The sequence below is a fragment of the Balaenoptera borealis genome, assembly GCF_965194805.1.
Source record: "Balaenoptera borealis genome assembly, chromosome: 16".
NCBI lineage: Eukaryota > Metazoa > Chordata > Mammalia > Artiodactyla > Balaenopteridae > Balaenoptera > Balaenoptera borealis.
Window position 1 is genome coordinate 62891966 of NC_138872.1, and position 27259 is coordinate 62919224.

Genomic DNA, 27259 nt, shown 5'->3' on the forward strand with positions numbered 1-27259 from the left:
TAAGGGTTGACGTCATGAAGATGGTCGGGCAGCCCCTGGAGATGGCTGACATCTCATCAAGGTCAGGGAGATGGCTTTTGCCACCCTCAAGATGCATGACCAGGAGTCCAGACCAGAGCCATCCTCTCGGAACCCTTGACTCAGAACCCACCCCCAAATGCAGCTCCCAACCAGGCCCCTTCTTAGCATCAGCCCGAGGGACTCCCTCCAATTCCTGATCATTGCTTAGCGTGAAGGAGGCATGGAGCCCCCTCCTTCCCCCGTGGACCGATAAATAGCACAGAGAGTGGGTGGGTGAAATGCAGACAAGCAAAGATGATGAAGAGCCACTTACATTCTTGCCCACGTCGTCCTTGGAGCTAACCAGATCCTCCATCTCAGCTTTGAGCATTTTGTTGGTCCTCTCGAGCTCCTCTTTGGCTTCTAAGGCTTCCTCGAGGGCCCGTGCCAGCGACAGGGCCTTGGTTTCCTTTTCCCTGGCTTCTGCCTCGGCTCTGTCCCTTTCGTCCGCATATTTGGAAGAGATGTTTTTCTCCTCGGCCAACAACTGCAACACAGCAGAAGACCCAGAGGTGAGCTCTAGGCATGCCCGAGGGTCGGCTGCATTGAACTGCAAATATGGGGAAGAAGCCTTGTGTCCGGCTGAACTTGTCCTGGTGCAGGTGGAAGGAAGTCAGGTGTCTAAGCAAACAGTTTATAATAAGACTGCTCCCCGACTTCGAGGTCAACCTTCTGCAGAGCCAGCATCCGCTGAATCTCTGCGCTTGGAAATCACTGACGCTGCCCGTGTTGGTTAGAATGTGCTGCGACCGAGGTCGGGATGACATTTAATCCTTCCAGAGGCCAATTATTCTTTTGTTGTTTCATGGCCACAGTCGCTCGCTCACAAGAGTAGCCTGTGAGCCGCGGTAGGGCAATGGTGAGTGGTGGATGGATCTGCACACAGTTCCCCCTCTGCCTGGAGAAGCAGTTCCAAGAACACCCCATACTGAAGTTAATCTCATCTTTAGAAAGAGAGAGCAGTATACACCGTAACATCCACAACCCAGACTGCCAGAATTCAACAAAGACAGGCAAGTAACAGGGACTCCCAAACAGCAGTCAACACAAAAACTCTCCACTGTTTGCGACAGGAAAATAATAAAGCAGCCTCAGACCCTGGGCCAGGTAATGAAACCGCAGATTAGAAGCAATGAGGACAAGCTGTCAGCACAGGGAAGGGATGGCTGATAGAAGAGGGAAGAATCCCAAAGTACAATCCCAAAACTGATTTTTGGAATAAATCCCAAGTCACTTGTAAACCAAATCATATTTACTAAATCTGAGTAACATGTATTAAAAGGTGGTATTTAGGGGTTTGGGTCATATAGGTGTATGCATTTATCAGAACTCAGTGAGTGTATACTTAAGATTTATACATTTCATTGTATGTATTCAAGGGAAGAAAAAATATTTTAAAAAATGAACCCTAGTTTTTATATGCAATGCTGAGGTATCAAGGGGGAGATGTACAGATGTCTGTAATTTGCTTTGAAATGCATCTGAAAGATACAAATGACAGATGCAATACACCCTTATAAATAGTGTGTGATAAAGTCTACATGGTAAAGCATTAATGATTGAAGCCAGGTGGTGGTGTACAGGTGTTCACGGTATAGTGCTTTCCGCTTTGCTGTGTGCTCAAGATTCTCTGTGATGAAATGTTAGGGAACAGTGGTATTTCAAGGGTAGATACTTTAAATTACTTGGAAATCTCAGCAGGCACTCAATAAATACTCGCTGAGTAAATAAAATCAGTAAACCTCATTCCTTATCAGGGCTAGAACCCAAGGCATGACTGGGTTTCTAGATGGCCCTTATGGTGGTGGGACCTGGAAAGTCACAGTCACTGAGGCTTTGCCACTCTCCTCCCTCTGACCAAGAAGCCGTAACTACTGTTTCACACAAAGCAGGCCAGGCTTCCATCGCGTCCAGCAAAGCCCGGATGGGATGCTGACACACACGCAGCAGCCACACTGGATACTCTGCAGACCCGATTCCCCCCAGCCAGGGTCCATGAGCAGAGTGGAGGGCCCTCCAGCCCCTACCTGATCAAACTTCTTCTGCTTCTTTTCCAGGTTGGACACCAGTTGCCGCTGGTTGTCCAAATCAACGACCAGGTCGTCCAGCTCTTGCTGAAGCCTGTTCTTGGTCTTTTCCAGTTTGTCATAAGCAGCTGCCTTCTCTTCGTACTGCTGGGTGAGGCCTTCAATTTCCTTCTGGAACCTCTTCTTGCCCTCTTCCAGGGATTCCACGGTGCTGGCAAAGTCCTGCAGTTTCTTCTTCGAATCGGAGAGCTGAAATGGCAGTGTCCAGGGTGGGGTGAGAGGAGGGTGGTGAGGGATTCCCATCCCTGCGCCCCTGAGAAGCAAAGACCACCGTCTCATTGAAGAAACTCAACAGCAGGGGGAGCCGGCGAGCCAAGCAAAATGGCGCCACCATTCTACCACAGTCACATCGGAGCCACTGATCTACCCTTAAGGGCTCAGGCCCAGAAAAGCAAGGACTTGCAGGGGCACCTGGATGTTCAGAGTGGAGATGTGGCGCTCCAGGTTCTGCTTGGCCTCCATCTCCTCGTCCAGCTGGTCCTGCAGGCTGTTCCTCTCATCCTCCAGCTGGCGCAGCTTGGTGGACACGTTGAGCTTCTGCCGGGTTTCTTCTTGAAGCAGCTCCTATGGAAAGGACACATGGAAGTCTAGGGGCCCACCCCCAGGAAGGTCGTACCCCAGGTGCCTCTGGCTGATGTGGCACGATACCCACCTGGGTGTCCTGGAGCTGGGACCCAAGGGATGCCACGTCCTTGGCCAGTTTGATGGCCTTCCCCTCTGCCTCGTTGAGCATCCCCGTGACACTCTCGACTTCATTCTGAGGGTGCCGAGAGACCGGTTAGTCGGAACCTCTAGAACAGGATCCTCATGAAGTAAGAGGAGCCCCTTGTACTCAGTGATAGGCCTTGGGGCATCCACTGCGAAGTACCCATGAGCTAGGCGGCCTGGTCATGGTCACTCCATGGCCCCCCAGGGAAGCACATCGTGTACAAGTTGCAATCTCTGGCTGTAGACTCTGGTTCTAGGACCCTGTTAGAGCCCCGTTAGACTGTAGTTAGACTGTGCTGACTGGGCCCTGATGCCTCTAAATGGATCCTGGATCCTTGCCAAGGTTGGCAGAGATGAAGCAGCAGGTCTGAGGCTCCAGGCACTGAACAATGGTCTGGACTCACTCACTCCCTAAAGTGGGGGAAAAGACTGCCGGTGGCACTTCCACTTCCAAGGGTCCTGTCCCTCCCACCCCTCTTCTTCACCCCTGCTCTTTGCCCTTTCACTGACCCTTATGGCAAAACCAAAGAGGCAGACACTAAAGGTAAAAAGCCTTCTACCTTTTCTCTGCCTTTTACTCCAGGAGCTGGTATCTCTGAGCAAGTCCTTTCGGAGATACCTGCCCACCATCTGTCCTCTTCCCATTTACAGTAAGGACATAAATGATCTTGACTCCACTCCTTCAGGACATTGCTTGTATTAGGATAGCAAAACCCCTGTGCCCAACTGCATGTGGAAAAATTCATACTTAACACTGCCCTGCACCCTCATCCCAGGCTCTAGGCGCATTAAATCTTTATCAGAAGTGGAGCCGTATCCCATGAATGGCAAGTCAGGCCAAATGTCTATTCAAAGCTAATTAAGACCAAAGAAAACCAGACCATGTCATTCTTCAGCTTAAAACCCATCAGTGGTTTCCCATCACTCAGAGGAAAGACCAGCATACATATAATAGGACCTTGAAGGCCCTGTGTCCTCTGGCCACAACCTACCTCTCCAATCCCATTTTGTGCCACATTTCCCCTTCCATTCGGCATCTAGCTCTACTGGCCTTACGTGATCTCTTCTAATTTCCCACTTACCGCCGGGCCTTTACACATGGTGCTCCCTCTGCCTATAAGTAGATAGACTTCTTATCTGTCAGACTATACATCTTTCTTAGGGAAGCTTTTCCTGACCCCTCCTCCTGCAGCCCAGGCACCCATAGTATTTACACTTATTGCATTATGTGCCTCTGCTTTCCAGCATCATTTTACACTCATTTATGTGGTGATTAATGTCTTTCCCTCCACTAGGCTGGAGTTCTCCTGGGGCAGGGACAGTGTCTGTCTGCTTCCTTGCTCTTGTATCTCAGGATTAAACATGGTGCCTGGCATACAGCAGGCACTCAATAAATACTGAATGAGTGGAAGAGAGTTTTGAAAGATTAAATTGAATAGGGCGACCATCTCATCTCCCCAAGGCATGTAACTAGAGGAAACAGACTTGCTTTGCCACGAGAGAGGCTCTGTTAGCCGGAAGAGCCTCACCCGTCGGGGGTCGGGCCCAGCGAAGCCCGCCTCACCTGCAGTTTGTGGACCTTGTCGTTGAGCTCGGCCCGGGCCCGTTCCCCGTCGCTGCACTTGGACTGCAGCTCCTGCAGCTGCACCTCCAGCTTCTTCTTCCTGTGCTCCACCTCCTGCTTGGCTTGGCTCAGGACACGCAGCTCTCCCGCCAGGTCTGCGTTCTCCTTCTCCAGCGCCTGCTTGCTCTTGTCAAGGTTGGCCTTGGCCTGGCCAGAGAGGCAGCGGGGAGGGAAGGTGTTACCGCCGTGGCTGGGCGAGCACTGACGATAGGGACCTATGCTGTCGGGGGATCTTTTTCCTTTCCCCTCCCTCACTAAGTCCGGGGACCTGTGCCCCCCACCTCAGGGGAGGGACATGGCACAGTGAAGAACACACAGTCACCAGTCAGACTTTTTGGATTCCGTTTTCCTAAAGCTCAGAGGTTGCAAACTGGCATCCCCTGGGCTGCATCAACCCTGCCATCCTGTCCTGTTTAATCCATGCAGTACCTTTTAACATTTTAATTAAGAAATACCACATAAAAATCTGCATTCCCAGCTTCTCTTTTTAAAAATCAAATGTTCTATTTCATGGCTAGGTGGTGGTTACACTAATGAATACATTTGTCAAAATTATTGAACTATACATTTAAAATTGGTGAATTTTGCTGCATATACCTCTGTAAGTCTGACTTTCAAAAAAACAAACTAAAGATCTGGAAACAGAGGTCTTGCCTTCCTCCAAGGTAACAATCAGCTGGATCTGCATAGCAGCCAGCCCTGTAAATAGGGCAGTCACACTCCACTTGGCCCCAGTCCCCACCATTCCCTATTGTCCATCAGATTTATCATTGAATGTACACTGCCATTTCTGTGAAAGTTTAGAGAAAGTTATTTTATCTAACTAGCTCATGTAGGTGCATGAGTTTCTCCAAGAAAAAAGTATTTTGGGAAAAAGCAGAAGAAGGGAGGGGCCTTCTCCCAGCGCTGTAGGGAGGAGGAAAGAAGCAAGAGAGAAGTGTGGGTCCCAAGAGCAGAGGAAGCAACAGTGGGCTCACCCTCAGCCCCCAGGAAGGTGCTGTGCAGTGTTCAGGCAGCCTCAGAAACCATTCCTCTGCCCCAGGTGTGACTAAGAGCTGCTGGCGCCTCAGACAGGGACAAAGTGCCTCTTAGGGTAACAGTGCAGATTGATGAGCAAGGACCCTGGGGGACCTCACGGGCTCTGGGCTCCCCAAAAACCTTTTTCCCAGAATGGTGGCAACACTATACACATGTAAGGGGAGCCAAGATAGGAATGATGTTACAAGTTTTTCCCAACAATCTGAAAGGTTGCTAGAGGTAAAACAGTCCTCTTTTTCAACGCTCCTGAGATGGTGGACAGGCGTTCCCAGCCTCTTCTTTCTTATACAGGTCAGACATGGATGCTCTCTGCTGGTGGCGTGAACAACTGAGTCTTTCCAAAGAGGCCAGGCTGTGAATCTGGGGTGTGGCTTCCAGCCCCTGCTCACCTCTGACGGCCACCTGGCTCAGCGCTGGTCAGTTACCTTTCCAGGCCCCACTCTTCCAAACACAGAGTAAGAGGGACACATACACCTTACTACTGTCTGGAGGGCTTACTATTTCAGAAGGTGGGAAGAACCCATTTGGGTTCAGATTCTGTCACAATAAAAAATAACTTCTGAACATAAAAAAGGGAAGACAATTAAAAGGGGAAATACATGTTGTAGATAAAATTAGCAAGGTCTTATTTATCCAACACATATAAAGAACTGAAGATTCATATTCAGACCCCTTGTGACAAGTGACAAGGGGACATGAACAGGCGTCCTTTTCTCCATTTGGAGCATGGGGGGTGTTCAGTCTGGCACAGCATGTTTCAGCGTGGGGCCTGGAGATCTGCATTTTAGCAAAGGTCACGGGTGAAATTAAATGAGTTAATGTCCGTAAAACGTTGGAACAGTGGCATATAATCAGTGCCGTATGAGGGATTGCTGGTGTTATTTTAATGTATGGGAAAATTCTGAGATTCTGATAGAACCGGTGGTGAACCAGCTCATAGAAGAACATTTACTTTGATTGGTGATAGAAACAAATGCAAACTCCAACAATTTTTAGGTAACGCAGCAGCCATTTAATCTAGAAAGTGCAGGGGGGAAGCTGTAGCGCTGAGGATGGTATAATTCAGACTCTTAGGGAAGCAACCTGGCAGGATGTCTTAAGCTAAAAAAATTCCCTCCTGGGAATGTAACACAAGGAAATTCTCCAAAGGGAGAGAAAGTTCCCGATATGAAGCATTCAGAGTAGAGCTATTTAACTGTCTCAAGTCCCATATACCCCAAGTAGCCAACCATGGGAGAAAGAAAGATTAGATGTAGCCATTCTCAAACTACACCAGGGGACTTCCCTGGTGGTGCAGTGGTTAAGAATCCGCCTGCCAATGCAGGGGACACGGGTTCGAGCCCTGGTCTGGGAAGATCCCACATGCCATGGAGCAACTAAGCTCATGTGCACAACTACTGAGCCTGCACTCTAGAGCCCATGAGCCTAGAGCCCATGCTCTGCAACAAAAGAAGCCACCGCAATGAGAAGCCCACGCACCGCAACGAAGAGTAGCCCCCGCTTGCCGCAACTAGAGAAAGCCTGTGCAGCAACGAAGACCCAACGCAGCCAAAATAAATTAATTAATTAAAAAAAAAATACACCAGGGAGAGCTGTCTTGCTACTCAAATCAAATAATGATAGTCGTCTTCTGATCTGCAGAGAAATGAAGATGGCTAGAAGGTTCTCAGTGTTGTTACCTTCCCAGAAGTTTTGCTAAACTTTGCTTATCCATAAGGACAGTGTATAGTAGACCCTACCCTGGAGAGGCTAAGAAGTGGGTCCAGAGCCAGACTGCTTGGACTCTCGCTGACTAGCTGTGTGACCTCTAGGTGCTCTGGACCTCAGTTCCTTCATGTGTAAAATGAGCTTCATTGTACCTATCCCAGTGGGTGGTTGTAAAGATTAATCAGCATAATATACAGTAAGACTTAATAAATGCTGGCTGCCATCACTCTCACTCGAATCGTTGTAGCTTGTTATTGGTCTCAGTATAGACACTGACATGTAGTTATCTGAAGCCGTTGACATATCGTTCTTGATATTTTGTTGTCACAAAAAAAGCATCGCAACTCACCCTCTTGAACTGCTCCAGCTGCTCAGTGAGCTCCTCCACGGCCTGTGTGTGCTTCTGCCTCATCTCCTGCACCTGGGCCTCGTGGGACCGAGTCTCCTCGTCCAGGGCCTTCTTCAGCATCGTCACCTCCTGCTCCCTCTTGGCCCTGGGCAGGAAGAACACAGTGGCTGGCAGTGGAGGAGACAGCGGTTCACCTCAGACAGTACTGTGCAGAAGAACGAGCACCCTTCCGGGACCTGGAGCTAAGGTCTTCATCATCACCCCTCCCTAGCTGTGTGACCTTGGGTGAGTCACCTAACCTCTCTGGACCTGGAATTTCCTCAAAACGAGGAGCATGCTACCTGCCCAGAATCTCCCAGGGCTGGCAAACAAATATACAAAATACAGCACATGATATTGTTGGAAGAACGCAAAGTGAATTGCAAACTGTTCCGTAAATATTAACATTTGCTCTTATTTACTGAGCCTGCACAATATGCCAGACCCTGACCTAAGTTCTGGGTATATATCATCTCATATAATATTCAGAGTGACCCTAAGAGGCAAGAATATTATCATTTCTATTTTATAGATGAGGAAACTAAAGCTAAGAAAGAGTAAGCAGCTTGCCCAAGCTGTTGAAACCACTGTGTGATAGGGCGAGAATTTGAACCCAAACAGTCTGACTCTGTGCCCATGCTCTGAGCCATTGCACTGGGCCAGCGGGAATGGAGAAGAACATTGTACTGGCTTCTAGGCCCAGGTAAGTGATGTAGCACAAAACCCAAAATGTGGGAAATAAATCTCCATGTTAGCGCTTGATACAGGGTGCACTCAAAGCACATTTGTGTATTTGTTGAATGAATAAGCGACCTAGTCACTAAAGTCAGGCAGTGACTTTCATTATCTGGCAGGTGACCCATTCTTATGGTGGGTTTTGTTTTTGTGTTTGTTTTTTGGTTGTTGTTGGCTGTTAGCCTGCAGTGACTCTTTAATCGAAGACCAATCTAATAAATATTATTTTGAAAATTTAACACAAAACTTACACACACACAGGAAAAGACAGGAATGAAATCCCCCAAAATGTTAACTGTGGTGGGACTGGGGGTGATGCTTTTGGTATCTACTTTCCTACAGTTTTCAAATCATTCTCTAATTGAGTATATCCTCCAACTGTGATGCAAAATAAGATTAAAAATAAGCATGCTTATGTTAGTTAAAGCAAAATACAATCAGGACAATAAACGTAGGGCCTGAGGAACCCCATGACCCGGGATCTTCTCGGGTTTGCCCCTCTCCGCCAGCCGTCGCATCAGCGTGGCGGGCCGGCGGGGCGGGGGCCCCTCACCTGAGCTCCTGTTGGGTAGCCGTGCTGTCCAGCGTGTCCTCCAGCTCCGTCTTCAGCGCCTCCAGCTCCTCCCCGAGGTCCCGCTTCTGCTTCTCAGCCTTGCTCCTCGCGGCCCGTTCTGAGTCCAGGTCCTCCTGGAGGTCTGAGATGTGACCCTCCAGCTCCCGGATCTTCTTCAGGGCGTTGTTCTTCTGAGTGATTTCATCATCAAGCCTGCCGGGGACGGATCCCCAGAATTAAGACTCTGGGGTCCTGAGCCCCCTGCTATCCATCCCACAATGTGGCCAAAAATGGCTTTATGGAACCAGCCATTTGGGTTCCATACGTATCAAAACATGTTTCGCTCATGTCCCGAGACACAGCAGACCACTTCTTGCCATGCTGGACGGTTTGGAGGCTTATGCAGAAACGTGGTTTCCAAGGGCTGATGTAAAAAAACAGGTCATGCTGCGCATGTGCGTGTGTGCGTGCATGTGTATGTGTGTGTGTGTGTGAGAGACAGAGAGAGAGAGAGAGAGAGGCAGAGATGGCGGCAGACATAGACAGACAATACAAAGCTCTGTCCCAGACTAGCAAGGTGCCGTGTCTACATTAGGAGCCTAATAGATGCTTTCTGAATGTTAGACAGTTATTCCTCTCTGGCAACTACTGGTTTATTCTTTCTTCCATCTGCTCAGTGTCTGAGTTCTGCTACATGCAAAGCTCTTGGCCAGGCACTGCTTGGGGGTGGGGCGGGGGGGATGTTAAAACCGGGGGAGGCAGTGACTGTGGGTCAGTGTGGGACACGGGGAGCCTTGTCTGAATGGCACGGAAGGGAGCTCCCTCCTGACCGCTGTGGAGCTGCCTCCGGTTTTGCCCACGATGGATGGAAAGGGACCCTCAGGAGGGAAGGCACGAGGTGGCCCATCACCCTGGCACTGTCACTTGGCACAAACGGGCTGAGAGAGAGCTGGCCAGGGGATCAATCAGAAAATGGATCCCAGCCTGTCTCTCAAAAGCTGGGTGACTGTCACATGTCCCTTCACCTCCCCTGGCTCAGCCTCCTCCTCAGTGAATGGAGGTAACAGCCACATACCTGGCCAAGTGTCTGCAAAGATACTGCTTGAGCAGAACTTAGCATATGGCAAGCAGGCTAATACCCATTAGTTGTTGCTGCTGTAATACCCCCAGGGGGAAGCCATTAGAGTAAACCCAGCTCAGAGCTGGGAGAAGGGGGCCCAGAGGAAAGGGTGTGGGACACACCTTACAGGACGGGCAGACTCTGAGGACTGCTGCACGCTGTGCGTGGGACAAGAAGGAGGGTAAAAGCTAGGGAGGAGATACATTCGCAAAAAGAAGGACCTCAGAAGGAGGCGGCGGGGGACAGGAGGGTCCTCCCAGCCTCAGACACATGGTGTTTGCGGTGCCAACAGAACAGACTCCGTGCACAACCAGAAATCCAGAACTGGGGTGTAGACGACAAAGGCTGGGCACCCAAGAGGCAGACACAGTGGGAGAAGAGAGGATGAGTTTGGAGGGAAGAGAAGAAAGCCAAAGGCAAAGTTCTGAAGGTGCCAGCAGGACTGGGTGGCACCCGGGAGGCCTAGCCTGGACCACCTAGCATGAGATGGAGGCCTGCCTGGAGGAGGAGGAGGAAGACCGAGGCCCCCCGCAGATCGGCAGTGGCCCTCAGGGCACCAGCACACACTGGACGTGCCCCGCCAGCCTCGCTACCTGCCCAGGGCCGCCTGCAGCTCCTCCTCCTTCTTGGCCAGCTGCATCTTGAGCTCAGCGATCTGCGCCTGCAGGTCGGCTATCTGCTCGTGGAAGTCGCTGGCCTCGCCCTCCAGCTTCCTCTTCAGCTTCTCCAGCTCCTGCCGGCTCTTCTCCTCCTTCTTCAGCCGCACTACAACAAAGCCAGGGCCCCTCAGGAGGTGAACACTACCAGAGAGACCCCTGGAGGACGAGCCTTTCTGCTCAGGCATTTCACATGGAGGATATTCACACTCACACTTCCCCCCACTGGCAACTGTCCCGCCGGCACCACTGTCTTGTGGAAGGAAAGTCAGTCCTGGGGACAAGCACCTTCTGGAATTAACGTGTGTGTTCACTAAGGGTGAGCAGGCAGCTAGATAGGGTTGGCCCTTTCCTGCAATAATCCTCTATTCTCAAATTTCCTGTCTGATATTCCTACTTTTAAAATGTCCACTCAAAACATCACTGGGGGACTTCCCTGGTGGCACAGTGGTTAAGAATCCGCCTGCCAATGCAGGGGATGTGGGTTCGAGCCCTGGTCCAGGAAGATCCCACATGCCGCTGAGCAACTAAGCCCATGCGCCACAACTACTGAGCCTGCGCTCTAGAGCCCGCAAGCCACAACTACTGAAGCCCACGTGCCACAACTATTGAAGCCCGCGCACCTAGAGCCCATGCTCCACAACAAGAGAAGCCACTGCAATGAGAAGCCCGCGCACCACAACGAAGAGTAGCCTCCGCTCGCCGCAACTAGAGAAAGCCCGGGTGCAGCAACAAAGACCCAATGCAGCCATAAATAAATAAATATATAATTTAAAAAAAAAATCACTGGGTAGCCATTTTACCTTCCAGTTCTGAAATCATAGATTCATGCTTATTTTTCAGCTTGGTAAGATTCTTGGCTTTTTCTTCCTCTTCTGCAAGATTTGTTGTTAAGTCACTAATCCTCTCTTCAAGGAGTTTTCGCTCCTTTGGGGGGAAAGAAAAAGAAATATCGTTCGTTTTTTCCTTTTCTCCAGGGTCTACATTTCACTGTTAGTAATTTCCAGATAAACAGTTGAAAGGAAAGCCCACATTATAACCAAATGCAACCTAGAGTTTTCAATGGGGAAAGAGAAGTTCCTTAACAATAATAATTTCCAAAGATTGACTACTCCTCATCTCAGGCCCCTCCACCCCTCAACTTCATGTCCCAGCCAGGGGCCCCCTCTTTCCTTTCCTACCACAGGCCAGCTCCTCCCAGCCTCAGGGCTCTTGCACAGACGGGCCCATCTGCCTGGGATGTGCCTCCACCCCCTCTCCTTCTAACTGCTTCTCACTCTTCAGGTTTCCACTTAAATGTCACTTCCTCCAGGAAGCCTCCCCTGAATCCCACCCCCCATCCCCTAGTGCTCTGGTCTTATAAGATGGTGAACACCTCCTTCAGAGCCCTGATCACAATGGCAATTAACGTTTGCGTGTATGATTATCTACTTGCTGCCTCACTAGGATATAAGCCCTATGAGGACAGGGTCCTCCTCCACTGTGCGTGCCCTGCACCTGACACGGACTGGCTAGCAGTCGGTGCCCAGCTCAAAGGACTAAAGGTAGTCCGCCTCAGTGGGGCTGCTTAGTGGTTACTGACTAGGGTGATGTAGTCATCCTGGTTTGCACTGGGACGTTTCTGGCTTAGGGGCTGAAAGTCCCACATCCCAGAAACCCTTCAGTCCCAGGACAGCTGGTTCCCCTATTACCAACTGCAAATGGATGGTGAGAATGTGAGAGGGGCCCCTGAATCCCAGGCACATTGCCCGCCCACCCTTGTACAACTTGGGGGTTCCATCGGTCGTGGTGTTTCTGAGACTTGCTCTGTGGCAGCCCTGGTGCTGGTGGGACCACCGGGGACCCCATCCATGGCACACCTGCATCCAGACGGCAGTCACAAGGCCGCCACGTCACTGCTGGAGGTAACTACTTGCTCAGCCTTCAATACCTTGTATCTGGCTAAAAAGGGAAGGCATCTGGAGTCCTCAGCCCTCATGAGCCTGTCATTTTAACAAAGACGCTCAACCCCACTCACTTTTGACAGTTTATTGTTCTGATCATCCATGACCAGAATATCATCCTCCAGTTTCTTGATCTTGGCCTCAGCTGTGACCTTCTCAAGTTGTAGTTTCTGCCTGGCAGCTTCCTCTTCCTCCAGCTGTTCTTCCAGGTCCTTTGTGGGGGAAGGAAAAGAATCACAGCCTTGCTTAAAACAAAGTCACTCTCCCGGAGCTCTGGGGACTCATGGATACAGAGGCTTAGCCTGATGGACCCCTGCAGTGCTCTGCCATCTCCTTTCATCACAAAGAAAAGGTTTGGGTAAGCCACTTTTCTTTGTGGAGCCTCAGTCTCCTCATCTGTAAAATGGGGATAGTAGATACCATGGTGGTTTAAAAATATGTCCATAAATTCTTTGATACTCTTCCCTTCAAGAGGTGCAGCCTATTCTCCTCCGCTTGAGTGTCAGCTGGACTTAGTGACTTGCTTCTAACAGATAATATCAAGAGGAAGTGATGGAGTGTATAAGTCAGAGATTAGGCTATAAAAGGCTTTGCAGCTTCCTCCCTGTTCTCTCGTCATTCACTCTATCCGGGGAAAGCCAGCCGCCACGTTGTGAGGGCACTCAAGCAGCCCTATGGAGAAGCCCACATAGTGAGGAACAGAGGCCTCCTGCCTACAGTCGTGTGAGTGAGCCACGTGCAAGTGAGTCCTCCAGCCCCAGTCCAGCCTTCAGATGCTGCAGCCCAGGCTGACATCCTGACTGCAACCTTGTGTGAGGCTCTAAGCCAGAATCACCCAGCTAAGCCACTCTCAGAGTCATGACTGTGTGAGGTAAATGTCTGTTATTTCCAAGCTGCTAAGTTTTGGGGTGTTTTGGTTCTGCAACAATAGCTTACTGATACAATTACCCCTCACACAGGGTCGCTATTAGGAGGAAAGGTGTTTGCACACGAAAGGCAGGGCAGTAGAACTGAGCGGGCTTCCAAGGAGACCTGTGTGGGCAGATGGCGGTTTCTCTCCGAGCCTTAGTCTCTTTCTCCGTCCAAAGGGGAGATACAACATCAGATGCCCCTCACAGGCCTGCCGTGAGGGTCAAGGGGTTTCGTACCCACCGAGGGCTGCCCCTGCGGTGCCTTACCAGCATCTGCTGGGCCATCTTCTTCCGTTCTGCCTGCAGCTGCTGGCCCCGGTCTTCCTCCTCCTCCAGGCGGGCCTCCATCTCATGCAGGATCTCCTCCAGCTCCTGCTTCTTGGCCGCCAGCCGGACCCGCATCTCCTCAGCCTCAGCGTACAGCTCCGTCTCTGCCTGCAGCTGCTCCTGCAGCAGGTTCTTCTCCTCGGTCAGCTGCATGCAGAGGGTGGGGAGACAGCCCGTGAGCCCCGCAGGAGCGGGCGTCCTGCGCTCCGCAGCCCCAGCCAGGCTCCCGGCCCGGTACCTGCGAGTGTTTCTGCTCCAGCTCCTTGAGCTCGCCTTCCGCCTTCTGCTGCCGCTCCTTGGTCTTCTGCAGCTCATCCTCCTTGGCCTGCATCTCCTCCTCCTGCCTCGTCACCTGCAGCAGGGGCTTCACCTGCACACAGAGGGGCAGCCCGTCACTTGCTTTCGTGGCACAAGGGAAACACTCTCGTAATAAATCAATCAGTGGTTCTCAGCAAGGGACGATTTTACCCCACTCGCAGATCCTAACGGGATATTTGGCAATTTCTGGGGACAGTTTTAGCTGTCACAACTGGGGTGGGGAATGCTACTGGCATCTAGGGGGTATAGGCCAGGGATGCTGCCCAACATTCTAGAATGCTCAGGACAGCCCCCCGACACAGAATTATCCATCCCAAAACATCAGCAGTGCCGAGATTGAAAAATCCTAAAATAGAGCAATGGGAAAAGGTGCAAAGTGAAAGGAGACAGTCTCCCCTCCCCACATTTAGTCCCATCCTGAGAGAGAACTGCTGCCGACAAACTGATATGTTTCCCTCCAAAGAGAAAAGGAAAGAAAAATCCCCCACATCCTACCTCCCATTCTCAGCATTGTCCTACACATTAAAAAAATCTACCTGAGATCACGCTGCCCAGTGTTACATGCTGCTTTTTTTTTTGGCTGTGCTGCACGGCTTGTGGGATCTTAGTTCACCCACCAGGGATTGAACCCAGGCGCCTGGCAGTGAAAGCGTGGAGTCCTAACCACTAGGCCGCCAGGGAATTCCCTACTTGCTGCTTTTATTTTACTAAAAACTACAAGATAATTATCACCCCATGCTGTCCCATCAGCTTTACAACTTGATTTTTAGAAAACCATCATTTCTAATGGTTGAAAAATATCCCATTGATGGATGAGCTGCTGTGAGTCAGTCTGCCAGGGCTGGGCATTGAAACTTTGCTCTTGTAGATGAATGCCCTTCATTCCTGATTTTCTTTATTTCAGATGGTTTTCTGAGAAGAGTTTTCTAGAAGCTGGGTCAGTGGGGATGAACATTTCCAAAAGCAGCTTCCCCTCACTGCTCTTCACCAAGCTGACTCGTAACTCCTGTGTTCAAGTCCTGCCTGGCACTAGGGGAGCCCCTGTCAGACACACTGCGGCTTCCTTCCTGCGCTGACCCCAGTCTGCCATGGGCATTGGTTCCTGTGCTGACCCCATCTGCTTCCCCACTCCACTAGAATATTCATGAGGCCAGGGCATCCCTAGCGCCTTGCACGTGTCTGGTGCACAGTAGTTCCTCAATGCATACTTGCTCAGTGAAAAAGGTTTGTGCCCATTTACACACTCAAGAGCACCTAAGAGAAAGCCATGTCTGCCCCTACAGAGCAAGTCTTTGCACGATTGGCTCATGACAGCCAGCGATGGTACAAGACCAAGTTGTACCCAGAGAAACAAACAATGGATACACACAACAAGCTGGATGGAGGCATCTCCAGAGAATGATGCTTCGTGACAAAAGCCCATCTCAAAAGGTGACATACTGAAGGACCCCGTTTATATAACATCCTTGAGATGACAAAATTATAGAAATGGAGAACAGATTCGTGCTTGCTGAGGCTATGGAGGGAAGTGGGTAGGGCTCTAAAGGGGCAATAGGTGGGATCCTCACGGTGATGGAAATGCTCTGCATCTGGGTTAAGGTCATGGCTGTAACCCACGTGCCAAAGAGGGGGCCTTTCTCAGGCCCGGAGAATCGCCAAAGGGCAAGATTTGGTTTCGAGGCCTCAGTTGCACACCTGCTGTCAATCACCTCCAGTCCCACATGGACAGCGTCCAAGTGAAGACCCAGGACTGGGAGGCGGGTGGAGGGGCGGAAGACGGAGGCACTCACTTTGGTGAAGAGCCGCCACCACTGCCAGTTCCGCAGCTTGAGGTAGGCGGCGCAGTTCCTCTGAATCACCTTCATGGCCGTCAGCTGCTGCTGCCTCTTGGCAAAAGCCCTGGGGAGAGGGAAGGGGAGCTGTGAGAAGACCTGCTTGGCTCAACACACACCTCACTGTGTTGTCATGGCATCCCGCCCCGCAGCATCCTGAAAGCAGGACGCTTCTGTTTGGCTTGTGATTCAGTGACTTGTTCAAGGATGTCCCCCATTCTCTCCAACCCAGATTCTCCAGGAAGCTCTGAGTATCAGCAAAAGTATACCATCAGGAGGCCAGAGCCTTTCTCAGTGGATAAGGAAGACCCAAGGCTCACAAAATGCCCTGGATTCAGATCTTTGGTCCTGACAACACCTAGGAAATTGATCTATGCTACACCATTCCTAACGGGTGTCCTACACCCTCAGCTGTGCCACATCTTCCCCAAAGCTGAGTGTCTGACAAACCTATCCTTTCCTCAGATCATTTAAAATCCCAGACCTGACACGGAACCAGCACTCTTCCTACTTAAGGGCTACTGGGTTTGAGAAACCACAGAACAGTGAGCACCATCCTCTTGCCTCTGCACGGCTGCCATTGCGGCTGCCATCTTGGACGTGGGTGAATTTGAAGAATAAAATTGCCCCAGTTAGTCTGGAGGTGGGAGGGGTGGCAACAGAGAATTTAGTTATGAAAGTTAACAGTTTAGGTCTGTCCCCGGACCAAGAGCTCCCCAGATCTGGCCTTGACCATCCTGGGTCTACTTGACAATGAATCAGCTTGACACAGTCAGGGCTCTGCAGATGAGTGCATGGTCCATACCTCCTGAAGACATATGCCCTGGACAAGAGCTACTCTGCCAGCCCCTGTGTCCTGTTTGGGGTGTGAGTTTCATGGAGGAACAGCAGCCCTCACCCAGCCCCCAGGATTCCCAAAACAGAGCGGGCCTCAGGCCTTCTAAGACTTTGCCTTATGAGTCCCACTTGGACATAGGGGTATAGACACAAATACCCTTTCCTCAGACACTTTATCATATTCTCACACTTCTGAAATGATAACCAGCCACTGTTCTCAACCCTTTTCATACAGTATTTCGTTGACCCCCTCATTAAAAGAAGTTTATGAGGCAGGAATGATTATGCTCATTTTCCTGAGGCTCAGAGAGGTAGAGTAACCTTCCCAAGGTTCTTCAGTAAATAAGTAGGGGAGCCAGGATGAGAACCCACGTCTAACTCTTCAGAGCCCACGGTCTTAACCCCTTCCTGCCCTGCCCTTATAACTAGTGCATATATTTAAAGTGGTAGCATTTCTCCCCCCCCCAAGAAAAGGCTGCCATTCAATCAATGATGCATCTTAGGGCAGATGGCCTCTTAGAATCAGAAACTCAGAACATGAGGCCAGAAAGCCCCCTGAAATTTTGTATTTCTGGTCTGTGTTTGCAGGGAGGCGATAGTGCGTGGGTCTTTACTTTCTGGCCAGGTAGCCGCGACACATCGCCTGGAAAGCCATGATGACGTCGGTGATCTTTAAGTCCCGCTCCTCTTCTAGGTGGGCCAGGACGCCAGTTCGGAAGAAGATTTTGCTCTGCCCAATCCTGTACAAGTTGGGGTCGAGTTCTAGGGCTTTGATCTGCGGAAGGAAGGAGGATGAGAGTTCCCGTTCTCGGCTATGCCTCTTGGCCAGGGGTTAAGTGTGTTTAAGGAGGGTCCCACCCGGAGCGGCTGCGGGAAGTGCCACCAGAGGCTGGGAGGTCTGCAGTTGGATTTCTGGGGCGGGGCTGGGGCTGGGCTCACCATCAGAATGCAGGCCTGCTTCCCGTCCATGAAGCCTTTGGGAATGGCGTTTGCGGCCAGGATCTCATAGCTTGAGACACAGGGCAGGAGTCACCAACCGAATGCACCTCTGTCATCCGTCTGTCCCTCCACCCAGCCTGCTCACCCCCGTCCCACCCGCCACCCCACGCATGCCTGGCCCCGGTGGGCTCACCGTTGGCGGAACTCCTGGAAGACGATCCTGTTGGGGAATCCCTGGCGGCAGATTCGGATGCCTTCCAAGACCCCGTTGCACCGCAGCTGCTCCAGCACCAGGAAGGCGTCCAGCTTTCCGGACTGCAAAGACGCAAAGGGCAGTGAGCTGCTGGGGCCGCGGGGAGCAGCAAGCCCCAAATCTCAGGCCTGGTGACCCACTTCACCAGGCCATGGGGGATCACGGGGCACCAGGTGAGAGCTCAGCTGAGGGTTCTGGTGCCATCTCTCGTACTTGGTGGCACTCGCATCACCTGGGGCTTCCTCCTCGTCACTTCTCCCTCCCTCACTTCCTGTCCATCACCAGTTCTATGGCTCCTACCTCCCAAATATCTCCCCATCTACACACTTCTCTCCACTACCATTGTCACTGCCATCACTCACCACCATCTTCTCCTGTCCCAATGATCACAACAGCCTCATAATATCTTCCCACCCCGTCCTGACTCTCTTATCCCCTTATTTGGTTTCTAAAATGTGAATCTGATCATGACATCCCCCTGCTTTTAAAAGCCCCCGATGGCATCCTACAGAAGGAAGGCCAAGCTCTGGTCCACCCACAGGAACTCCACAATCTAGCCCCACCCACAGTTCCAGCCTCAGCTCTTCCCAATCCCTGCCTCACACCATCACACGTCAACACAAAATGACCCACCTAGCGTTTCCTTGCCCAGACCCTTCATTTCTCACCTCCACACTTTTGCTTATTCTGGTTCCTCTGCCTAGGATGCCCTTCCCACGCTGCTCTCAGCATCAGCAACTTCCCGTTCTCTAAGAAGCTTTCTCTGAGCCCTGAGTCTCAAGCGGGAGCCCCGGCTCTTTGGTGTTCTCATAATTTACCAGATAACATCATGGGTATCAGCTGTCTACCTCTCCCACAAGCTCAGCAATACTGACCTCTTGGGCTGGATAATTCTCTGCGGTGGGGGACTTCCCTGCACACTGGAGGATGTTTAGCTGCATCCCTGGCTTCTATGCACTGGGTGCCAGTAACTGCCCCCTCCCCGTTAAAAATGTCTCCGGACATGGCCAAATCTCCCCTGCAGGGGAGGGAGGGCACACAATTGCCCCCAGCTAAAGGACCCCTGTCCTAGATTATAAGAAACCTGCAGGCAAGGACAATAATTTATCCAGCACCGTATCCCCAGCTCCTGGCACAAGTGGAGCTCAGTAATTATCAGCTGGAATAATGGACGAATGAGTGATCTGATACCCCGTGCAGCCACTCCAGGGCTCAAAGTCCCCGGGAGCATTCTCCTTTCCTCCCTTGCCTTCTTTTGCCTCCAGGCTGGGAAATGAGCGCCTCCCACCCATGTCAGATGGAGCCCTCGGGGTGGTGGGGTGGTGGTCAGGCTTTCCTCCAGCCCTTGTACCCCGGTCTGCCTTCCCTTTCCCCGCAGACCCTGATGATGTCCCGGGGGGACTTTCTGACCCCCCAAGAGCTGGGTGGTGGCCTCACCCTCTTCTCATGGTTGGGGATGATGCAGCGCACGAAGTTGGGGGTGGTGTTCCGCAGCGTGGTCATCAGCTTCCCCAGCTGCTCCTTGTACAGCTGCCCCACGGTGCGGAACATGCCCTTCTTGGTCTTGGAGGAGCTGGGCAGCGAGCTCTCCGTCATCTTGGCCATCTGGTCCAGGCCCACGATGCGGTCCACTGTGGGCACATGAAGGGTGATGTCGGCCCACCCAGGGAACCTGAATCTCCACAGCAGGCCAGGGGACCAGCCTGGAGGGTTGAGACCGCAGGTCCCCTGTTCCCTTGTGGGCACCATTCCCCATTCTTTCCTCTGCCAGCCAACACCTTCCCTCTAGGGGCAGGTAAATGGAGGCATAGGGGGCTTTGCTTTCCAAGTACTATATTATCTATTTCTGAGACCCTGAGAGCTCCTGAGTGACAGAAAGAACAAATTCTCTCTGACATTGTCACAGAGACGTGGGAGTAAATCCTGCTTTTGCCACTGCCTTGGCCTAGCGTCATTTTGTGCCTCAGTTTCTCCTATGAAATGGAGTTGATGACAGCATCTACCTCCTAGGGCAGGAATAAGCGAATAAGGCATGCGAAGCGCTTACTTCCCTGCCTGCCTTCAATCCTTCATCCACTAACAAATATTTATTGAGAGCCTACTGTGTGTCAGGCCCTGGGCATACAGACGTGAACAAAACACAGACCCTGTGTCCCCCCGACCCCAGCTCATATTCTATGGATGTTCTAATGGAAGGAGAAGACAGTGATCACACATGTAGGTATATAATATTTTGGGTGGTGAAGGTGTGCTTAGAAAGATAAAGCACAGTTAAGGTAGGTTGGGAGTGATGGGGGTGATCTCTTAGCGTGATGGGGGTGTCTCTCTGATAAACTGATATTTTTGAGTAGAGACCAGAAAGAAGTAGTCAGGTAGATATCAAGAGAAGGAATATTCTGGGTAGAAGGCATAGCAAACACTCCAACATAGGAATCTGACACTTTGATAAGTGCTCAACAAAGCAACAAAGAGTGGGTGGTGGTATTATTATTATTATTATTATTACTATTATCACCACCAAGACTCTTTTTCTTTCAGAATGGAATGAGAGACTCCTACTGGCCCAGCGAGTGCTGCACATACCAAGCCCAATCCTGGCATTGCTATAAATTTCCCTCAAAGCACAGCTTTTGCTGTATCCCACAAATTTTAATATGTAGTGTTTTCATTTTCATTTGGTTCATCATATTTTAAAATTTCCCTTGAGAAAATTAACACACGACAACACACTTCTAAATAACACATGGGTCAAAGAAATTTGTTCTTTGACCCATTATGTTATTTAGAAGTGTGTTGTTTAACCTCCACATACTTTCAGATTTTTCAGTTACCTTTCTGTTATTTCTAGTTTAATTCCACTGTGGTCTAAGAGCAGACATTGTATGATTTCTATTCTTTTCAATTTGTTAAGGTGTGTTTTAGGGTCCAGAGTGTGGTCCATCTTGGTGAATGTTCCACATGAGCTTGAGAACATGTGTTCTGCTGTTGGACAACACAGACTACAGGTATAGTCAGTTGTATCCAGTTGGTTGATGGTGGTGTGGAGTTCAACCCCACTGGCATTAGACCCTGCCATTTCTGCTCCTTGCGCTCAATTAGGCTCCATGTAATAATGTCTTTGTTTGTCTGCCTCTCCCACAAGACTGTGGCTCCTTGAAGGAAGGACTTGCTGAGTTCATCATGAGTCCTAGGTGTGAGGTATGACCCAGGTTGAGATGCTGTTACCCCATCCCAGGGCCTTGGCACCCAGTAAATGTTGGCAGAACTGAACCCCATGCCTAAAGCAAGGGCAGCCAGTCCTGTAGGCCCTAGGCCCACAGGCTCTGTGTCAAGAGTGAAATCTGCTGTGGGCACCGAGGTCCAGGAACAAAAGCAGTAAAGCCCACCACCCCTAATAGTCATTGCAGCAGCCAATATGTACTAAGTCCCTACTATGGGCCCAGCAGGTGCTAAGTACTTCAGCTGGATTATCTATCCTCTAATTCTTAAAGGGAACCGAAGTGTGGTCCCCAAATCAGCAGCATCAGCACCACCCAGGAACTTGTTAGAAATACAAATTCTCAGGCCCCATCCCGGTGAGGAGGCCCAGTGATCATCTGAGTTTTAACAAGCCTTCCAGGAGATCCTGATCCATGGTCAAGCTTGGCCCCACTGATCTAATTTCACCCTCACAATAATCTTAGGGGAGGTAGGGGATTATTTTTCTGGTATTAGCAATGAGGACAGGGAAGCTTAAGGAAGTCAAGTGACTTGTCCAAGGTCACACAGCTGGTACATGGCAGAGAATAGAATTCAGTTAAGTCTTCCTGACTCCAGAAGGAGGCCCTCTGACCCAACATGCCTTCTAGGATATTTCCTCCATCAGTGCCTGAGCCCTGACTCAGGACCTTCTCCCTGGGGTCCAGGCGTGGGGTTGAGGGGCTCAGGAATTTGTTGAATGTGTCAATCAGACATCATTAGCACCTGCCAACACTGCCCTCTCCCCGACCGCACACAGGCCCGCCCCTCCTGGGAGCAGGTGTGGGAATCAGGGGCAGCTGGAAGGGGCTGGAGGGAGTTCAGTCCTCCTGCTCCAGCCGGCAGGGCCTTACCGTCTTTCCACAGGTCGGCCACAAACTTGTCTGAGGAGGCATTGAGGAGGGACGTCACATTGTCGTTCAGCGGGTCCATATTCTTGGTCAGCCAGGCGTTTGCATTGTAGTCCACCTGCCAAGGACCACCCCACCGGTCAGGTGCTCCTGCGTCAGTTATGAACTAAGGGCAGGGCTCCAGTCCTCCTGTTTCCCTCCCGGATCTTCCGAGGTCAGAGAGGAAACGTTAGTGGTTGCCATGATGGGAATCCACAAACCTCAATGAAGAGATCAATAGGTCAGAACTTTAAAGGGCTCTGCGCACAGTAGGGCATCAGCCATGGTAGCCTTTGCTAGGAAGGCCTCGTCTCTATCCTTGCCTTCTCCTAGTAAGCCTCCTCTGGCAGCCTCCCTTTTCCAGAGCCCAGCACGATGCCTGTGATTTCCGAAAGGTGTGGAGCTTCGCTGGTGGTGAATATCCTCCCCTCACACCCAAAGTTCCCCTCTCATCCAGCGAAGGCTTGACAACAATCTGGTTTTTAAATTAAATTTGGGGACCTCTTTTTAATTTTATTATTTTGACTATGAAATGAAGGAACTGATAAAATAGCTCTGGTGGTGGCCAGGCATGATCTTAACTGTGTGCCAATAAAACTTTATTTACAAAAATAGGCTGTGGGCTGGGTTTGGCACCTGGGCTGTAGTTCGCCAATCCCTGGTTTAGGGCATTGCTTGTTCCCATGATGCAGTGAAGATACTGGGGAGTCAATAAAATACTCTTAAGTTTCTGCAAGTCAGACTGAGCTATGTCTTTTCTACATTAGCCAGGACCCTCAGGAGCCATAGGGGAAGGTCCTGTACATTAAGAGCTATGACATGATGATGACAATGATGACAGAGGCAGAGGAGGAGGAAGGAGGAAGAAGGAAGAAGAAGAAGACAGCCATCGCAGATTTCCCTGGGTGGCACAGGCTGGCAATGGCAAACCCAAGGCCATGATAAAGGAGATTCCTGTTGGACTCAAAAGTGGGTTTATTGGTCACCCCATTGGTCACCCAGGAAGTTGGCCCTTCCTGTTGGGTTTAACTTGTAGCAGGAAGGATTTAGAGTCTATACAAGAAAGAATTGCCTGGCCACCAAGGTTGGAGTATATTAGAGAGGCTAATATAATAGCTGTATACAATAGCCTCTCTAATATATTATATATCTCATATATGTATATAATATACAACATATATATTAGCCTCTCTACTATATTATATATTCTATATCTCTAATATACATGTATTATATATACCTTAGCCTTTCTATTATATGTTATATCTCTATATCTTGTCCCTGACTGATGCTTAGACAAGTCATGTATAAGACTTGGTTGGGATCTGATTTAGACCAGATGTCTTTGGGTTCTGCCATTCGCAAGTTGCTCCTACTCTGAGCATCCTGCCTGGGTCCCCTGGGACAGAGAGACCCCTGGGACATTCAGCTGGTACCTTCCCGGCATAGTGGATGATAGAGAATTCAGTTTTGTCCTTGAGTTGCTTGGGCTTCTGAAACTTGGGGTGGCTGCCCTGCTCCGAGCACAGCTTCTCCACAAAGGACTTGTCTGTGGCTTTGGGGAACCAGCACTCCTCGTCCAGCAGGGCCAGCACACCTGGAGGGTTGTTCTGTGGAAGACAAGCAGGGCAGACCATAGCAAGGGTGCCCAAGCCTCAGGCTTGCCAGGAAGAGCTGGTCACCCAAACACATGCATAGGCTCCATTACTGTATCTACCTACATATAAAGGTGGATTTATGCCCTCCACCCCCGCTCCCCCAATCTATCCTCAAAGAATTATGTGCCCAATGGACCAGCACTAGGGATGGAAGGGCCAGCCCCAACAGAACATGTTTGCTGCTGCCCCCTCGTGGGCAGTACACACACAACATCACAAAGATTTCTAGCAAAGGAATGCATTCCTTTACATATAAATTCACCTAAGGGTTCCTTTGAGTAAAGTGTTTCTCTGTGGCTGAGACACTTTAAACTAAGGTGTCAGGAGCACCGCCAAATCTGCACATGCCATTTGCTCTGCTGGAATGGTCTTCACTTTTTGGACTCAGATCAGAGAAGCCTTTCCTGACTATTCTGTCCAAAGCAGGCATTCCTAAACCACTCTCCACATTGGCCTTATCAGGGGTTTTAGTTGCTTCTTTTGTTTGGTTTCATTATCTGCTCTTCCAGGAGGGCAGGGACTGCATCCATCTCATTCACTGTTACATCCCCAGCCCCTAAAGAGAGGGCCCAGCACATAGTAGGTGCTCACTAAATGGTCATTCAATAATTATTTCTTGTGTACCTACTATGTGCATGGTTCTAGGAGTTTGGGATGGGTCAGTGAAAAAACCCAGGATTCTTGCCTTTGGGAATGAACGACTGGGAGAGATGGGAAGGGGAGGGATGGGCGTGGTGGGGAGGGGAGGAGAGAGGAGGAATAAAAAAAAGAAGTACCTTTGATATGAAAATGTGGGTTAAGGGACAATGTGACTTAGTTCACAAAGATTCAGTTTACAGGCTTTTGGGACTCAGTGATGGGGGAAGCCGTGCCCCATGGAGAGAGTGCAGGGTCCGAGTGCCGGCTGCGTGCGAGTGTGATGTGGGGCCTTACCGGCCGCTCAATGAGCTCGATGCATGGCTGCAGGTCCAGCCCGAAGTCGATGAAGTTCCATTCGATGCCCTCGCGCTGGTACTCCTCCTGCTCCAGGATGAACATGGTGTGGTTGAAGAGCTGCTGCAGCTTCTCGTTGGTGTAGTTGATGCACAGCTGCTCGAACGAGTTCACCTGAGCACATGACACCAGGGGAGGCCCCGTGAGCATCACGGTACAAGTCAGAGGACTTGGGGCCCCGGAGAAGCTCCGTGCTGGAGAAAGCCCCACGCCAGACACACTTTCCACAAGCCTGCTGTGCCATTTCAGCACCCAGAGAGGTCTCAGGCCCCAGTGAAGGCTGCCCAGGGTTCATGAGGGCTGGCAAAAGTTACTTATTCTCATGTCACATGGTTTTAAGGACACATGTGGTTTTAAGGATCTTATCTCCATCTGCACAATGATTTATGGATAGAATAACCGTGTTAGGTATTTCATCACCCCATTTTGCAGATGTGGAAACTGAGGCTCAGAGAGGGAGTAATTCCATAGTAGATATGTTTTGGAATATCTGTCAATCTCAACATCTTCCCTTTCACTGAGAACTTCCCTCCAACCCATGGGAGTGGTATCCAGGAGCCATGTTACATTCCATGAAGTACTGAAAGACCCAAAAAACAGTGCTTGGCTCTGAGGTGACATGTGTCCCAACTCAGGTAGGAGTCAATGAGACTTAATTCCAAGATTTTGGGTGGAACTGTTGGAAAGAATTGGAACTGGTTGGAACTGAGAGGCAGTCTGGAGCAATGGCAGCCATCTTGCCACCATGAGGGGAGAGCCTGCTTGAGAATAGAACCAAGGTGGAGGACGGCGGAGAGGGGGAGATGGCAGGAGTTCAGGTCCTGCCTGTTGGATCCAGCTGTACCTCTGGCTTCAGTTTCAGAAACCAATACATTCCCCATTGGATTTCTGTCTCTTACACCCTCAAGGATTTAACCTTAACTAGACAGTCTCCCACCCTATAGTAGCCACCTGCCTTTCTTCAAAATAGTGATTTCTCCAAGTGGAAGCTTATTTCCAGAGAACCGAGACTATGTCTGTCATGAGCCTGCCAAGCTGTACCTCAAAGATCTCAAATCCGGCGATGTCCAGGATCCCCAGGAACGAAGCCCCTTGCCGGTGAGTCTTGTCCAGGGCTTTGTTCACGCGGGTGAGTATCCAGCGGAAAAGGCGCTCATAAGTGGCCTTGGCCAGAGCCTCTACTGCAAAGTCTGCCTGCAGGGGGGCGAGAGGACATGGTTACTCCCAATGGGCTGTGTTTTCACATGAGCCTGGCTGGTGGCCCTGGATTTTTATTTTCCCTCTGCCTATAATCAGTCCTTAAAAAATAAACAAAGAAAAGGAAACTATACCATCTCTACAACCAGCAATGAGGGATGGAGTGGTCAGACCTAGGAATGGCAATGTGAATAATAATCACTTCCTGTCAGAGGGACCTGGAACAAAGTGGAGTCTGCACCATCCCAGCGATCATTTAGAGGCTGTCAGTCCTGCCTCTAGAAAGGGTATACAGTCATTTCCAAAAATTAGTTCAGACCTCGTACCTTCAATTAAGAGCTCAAGATGAGGTCAGGAGTGAGGAACTCTGCTGTTCTTATGCAGTCAGTGTTGTATCTTCAAAACCTGTCATAGGACTTTGATTATTCTAGTATTGGATAGATGAGGGATACAAAGATGGATGGGTGGATGGATGGATGTGAAACCAAGTCCCGCTAAAACCGAGTTCCTCTGCCGAGTTTATGATTAATCTCTCTATCCAAAATTTTATTCCCTTTCTCGTACTGTACCTGTTCCACTCAGGATTGGAGTGGGGATGGGGGCCAAAACTGAACAGAACCCTGCGGGACCTTGACAGGTACAAAAGCCCCTCCATGTCCCCTGTTTCTTGTTTGTAGAAAAAGGGCTCCTAAGCCTTCCCTGATTCCCAAAGAGCAGATTCAAGGAGTTACTAATTAGGGAAGTGAGGGAATGCAGAAACAAAGGAAAGCAGTCAAGAAACAATAGTGCAGGGATAAAACAGAGTCCTAGTTCCTCCTCAAGGGATACACATAACAATCTGAATCTGATACAGTCTTTGAGTTGTTCTGCAGGAACTAAGACCCCCACCCAGGTGGAGGATGGTGACTACATACACAAGTGCATAGACCCCAGACTGGTTGGAAGCAGAAGGTCGATGATTAAGATTCCTCGAACACCACCCTGTTACCTCACCACCAACCAATCTGAAGAAAGTCACGCCCCCTACAACCCTGACCCCAAATGTTGCCTTTAAAAGCCCTTCCCTGACAGCCACCAGGGAGTTCAGGTCTTCTGAGCATGAGCCGCCCGTTCTCCTCACTGGGCACCTGCAATAAACCCTGTACTTTCCTTCACCACAACTCAGTGTCAGCAAATTGGCTTTGCTGTGTGGCTGGTGAGTGGACCCAAGTTTGGTTAGGTAACAGATGCATGGATGGATGGACAGAT

General features: G+C 50.4%; 1 protein-coding gene across 3 annotated transcripts in view; it reads right to left on the bottom strand.

The window, feature by feature from the left end:
* MYH11 (myosin heavy chain 11) overlaps positions 1-27259 on the bottom strand; it is a gene marked incomplete at its 5' end in the record, with an annotated part of 109277 nt that overhangs the window by 12244 nt on the left and 69774 nt on the right. For all 3 annotated transcript variants that reach the window (XM_082360751.1, XM_082360750.1, XM_082360752.1), the window contains 21 exons: positions 335-547; positions 2088-2336; positions 2559-2711; positions 2800-2904; positions 4420-4626; positions 7574-7718; positions 8901-9113; positions 10614-10785; positions 11480-11603; positions 12694-12831; positions 13798-14004; positions 14096-14227; positions 15966-16074; positions 17459-17619; positions 17784-17853; positions 17977-18098; positions 19474-19667; positions 22128-22242; positions 23600-23773; positions 24755-24928; positions 25856-26008. In XM_082360751.1, coding sequence (XP_082216877.1) covers positions 335-547; positions 2088-2336; positions 2559-2711; positions 2800-2904; positions 4420-4626; positions 7574-7718; positions 8901-9113; positions 10614-10785; positions 11480-11603; positions 12694-12831; positions 13798-14004; positions 14096-14227; positions 15966-16074; positions 17459-17619; positions 17784-17853; positions 17977-18098; positions 19474-19667; positions 22128-22242; positions 23600-23773; positions 24755-24928; positions 25856-26008 — 3330 coding nt within the window. The remainder of the gene's footprint in view (positions 1-334; positions 548-2087; positions 2337-2558; positions 2712-2799; positions 2905-4419; positions 4627-7573; positions 7719-8900; positions 9114-10613; positions 10786-11479; positions 11604-12693; positions 12832-13797; positions 14005-14095; positions 14228-15965; positions 16075-17458; positions 17620-17783; positions 17854-17976; positions 18099-19473; positions 19668-22127; positions 22243-23599; positions 23774-24754; positions 24929-25855; positions 26009-27259) is intronic.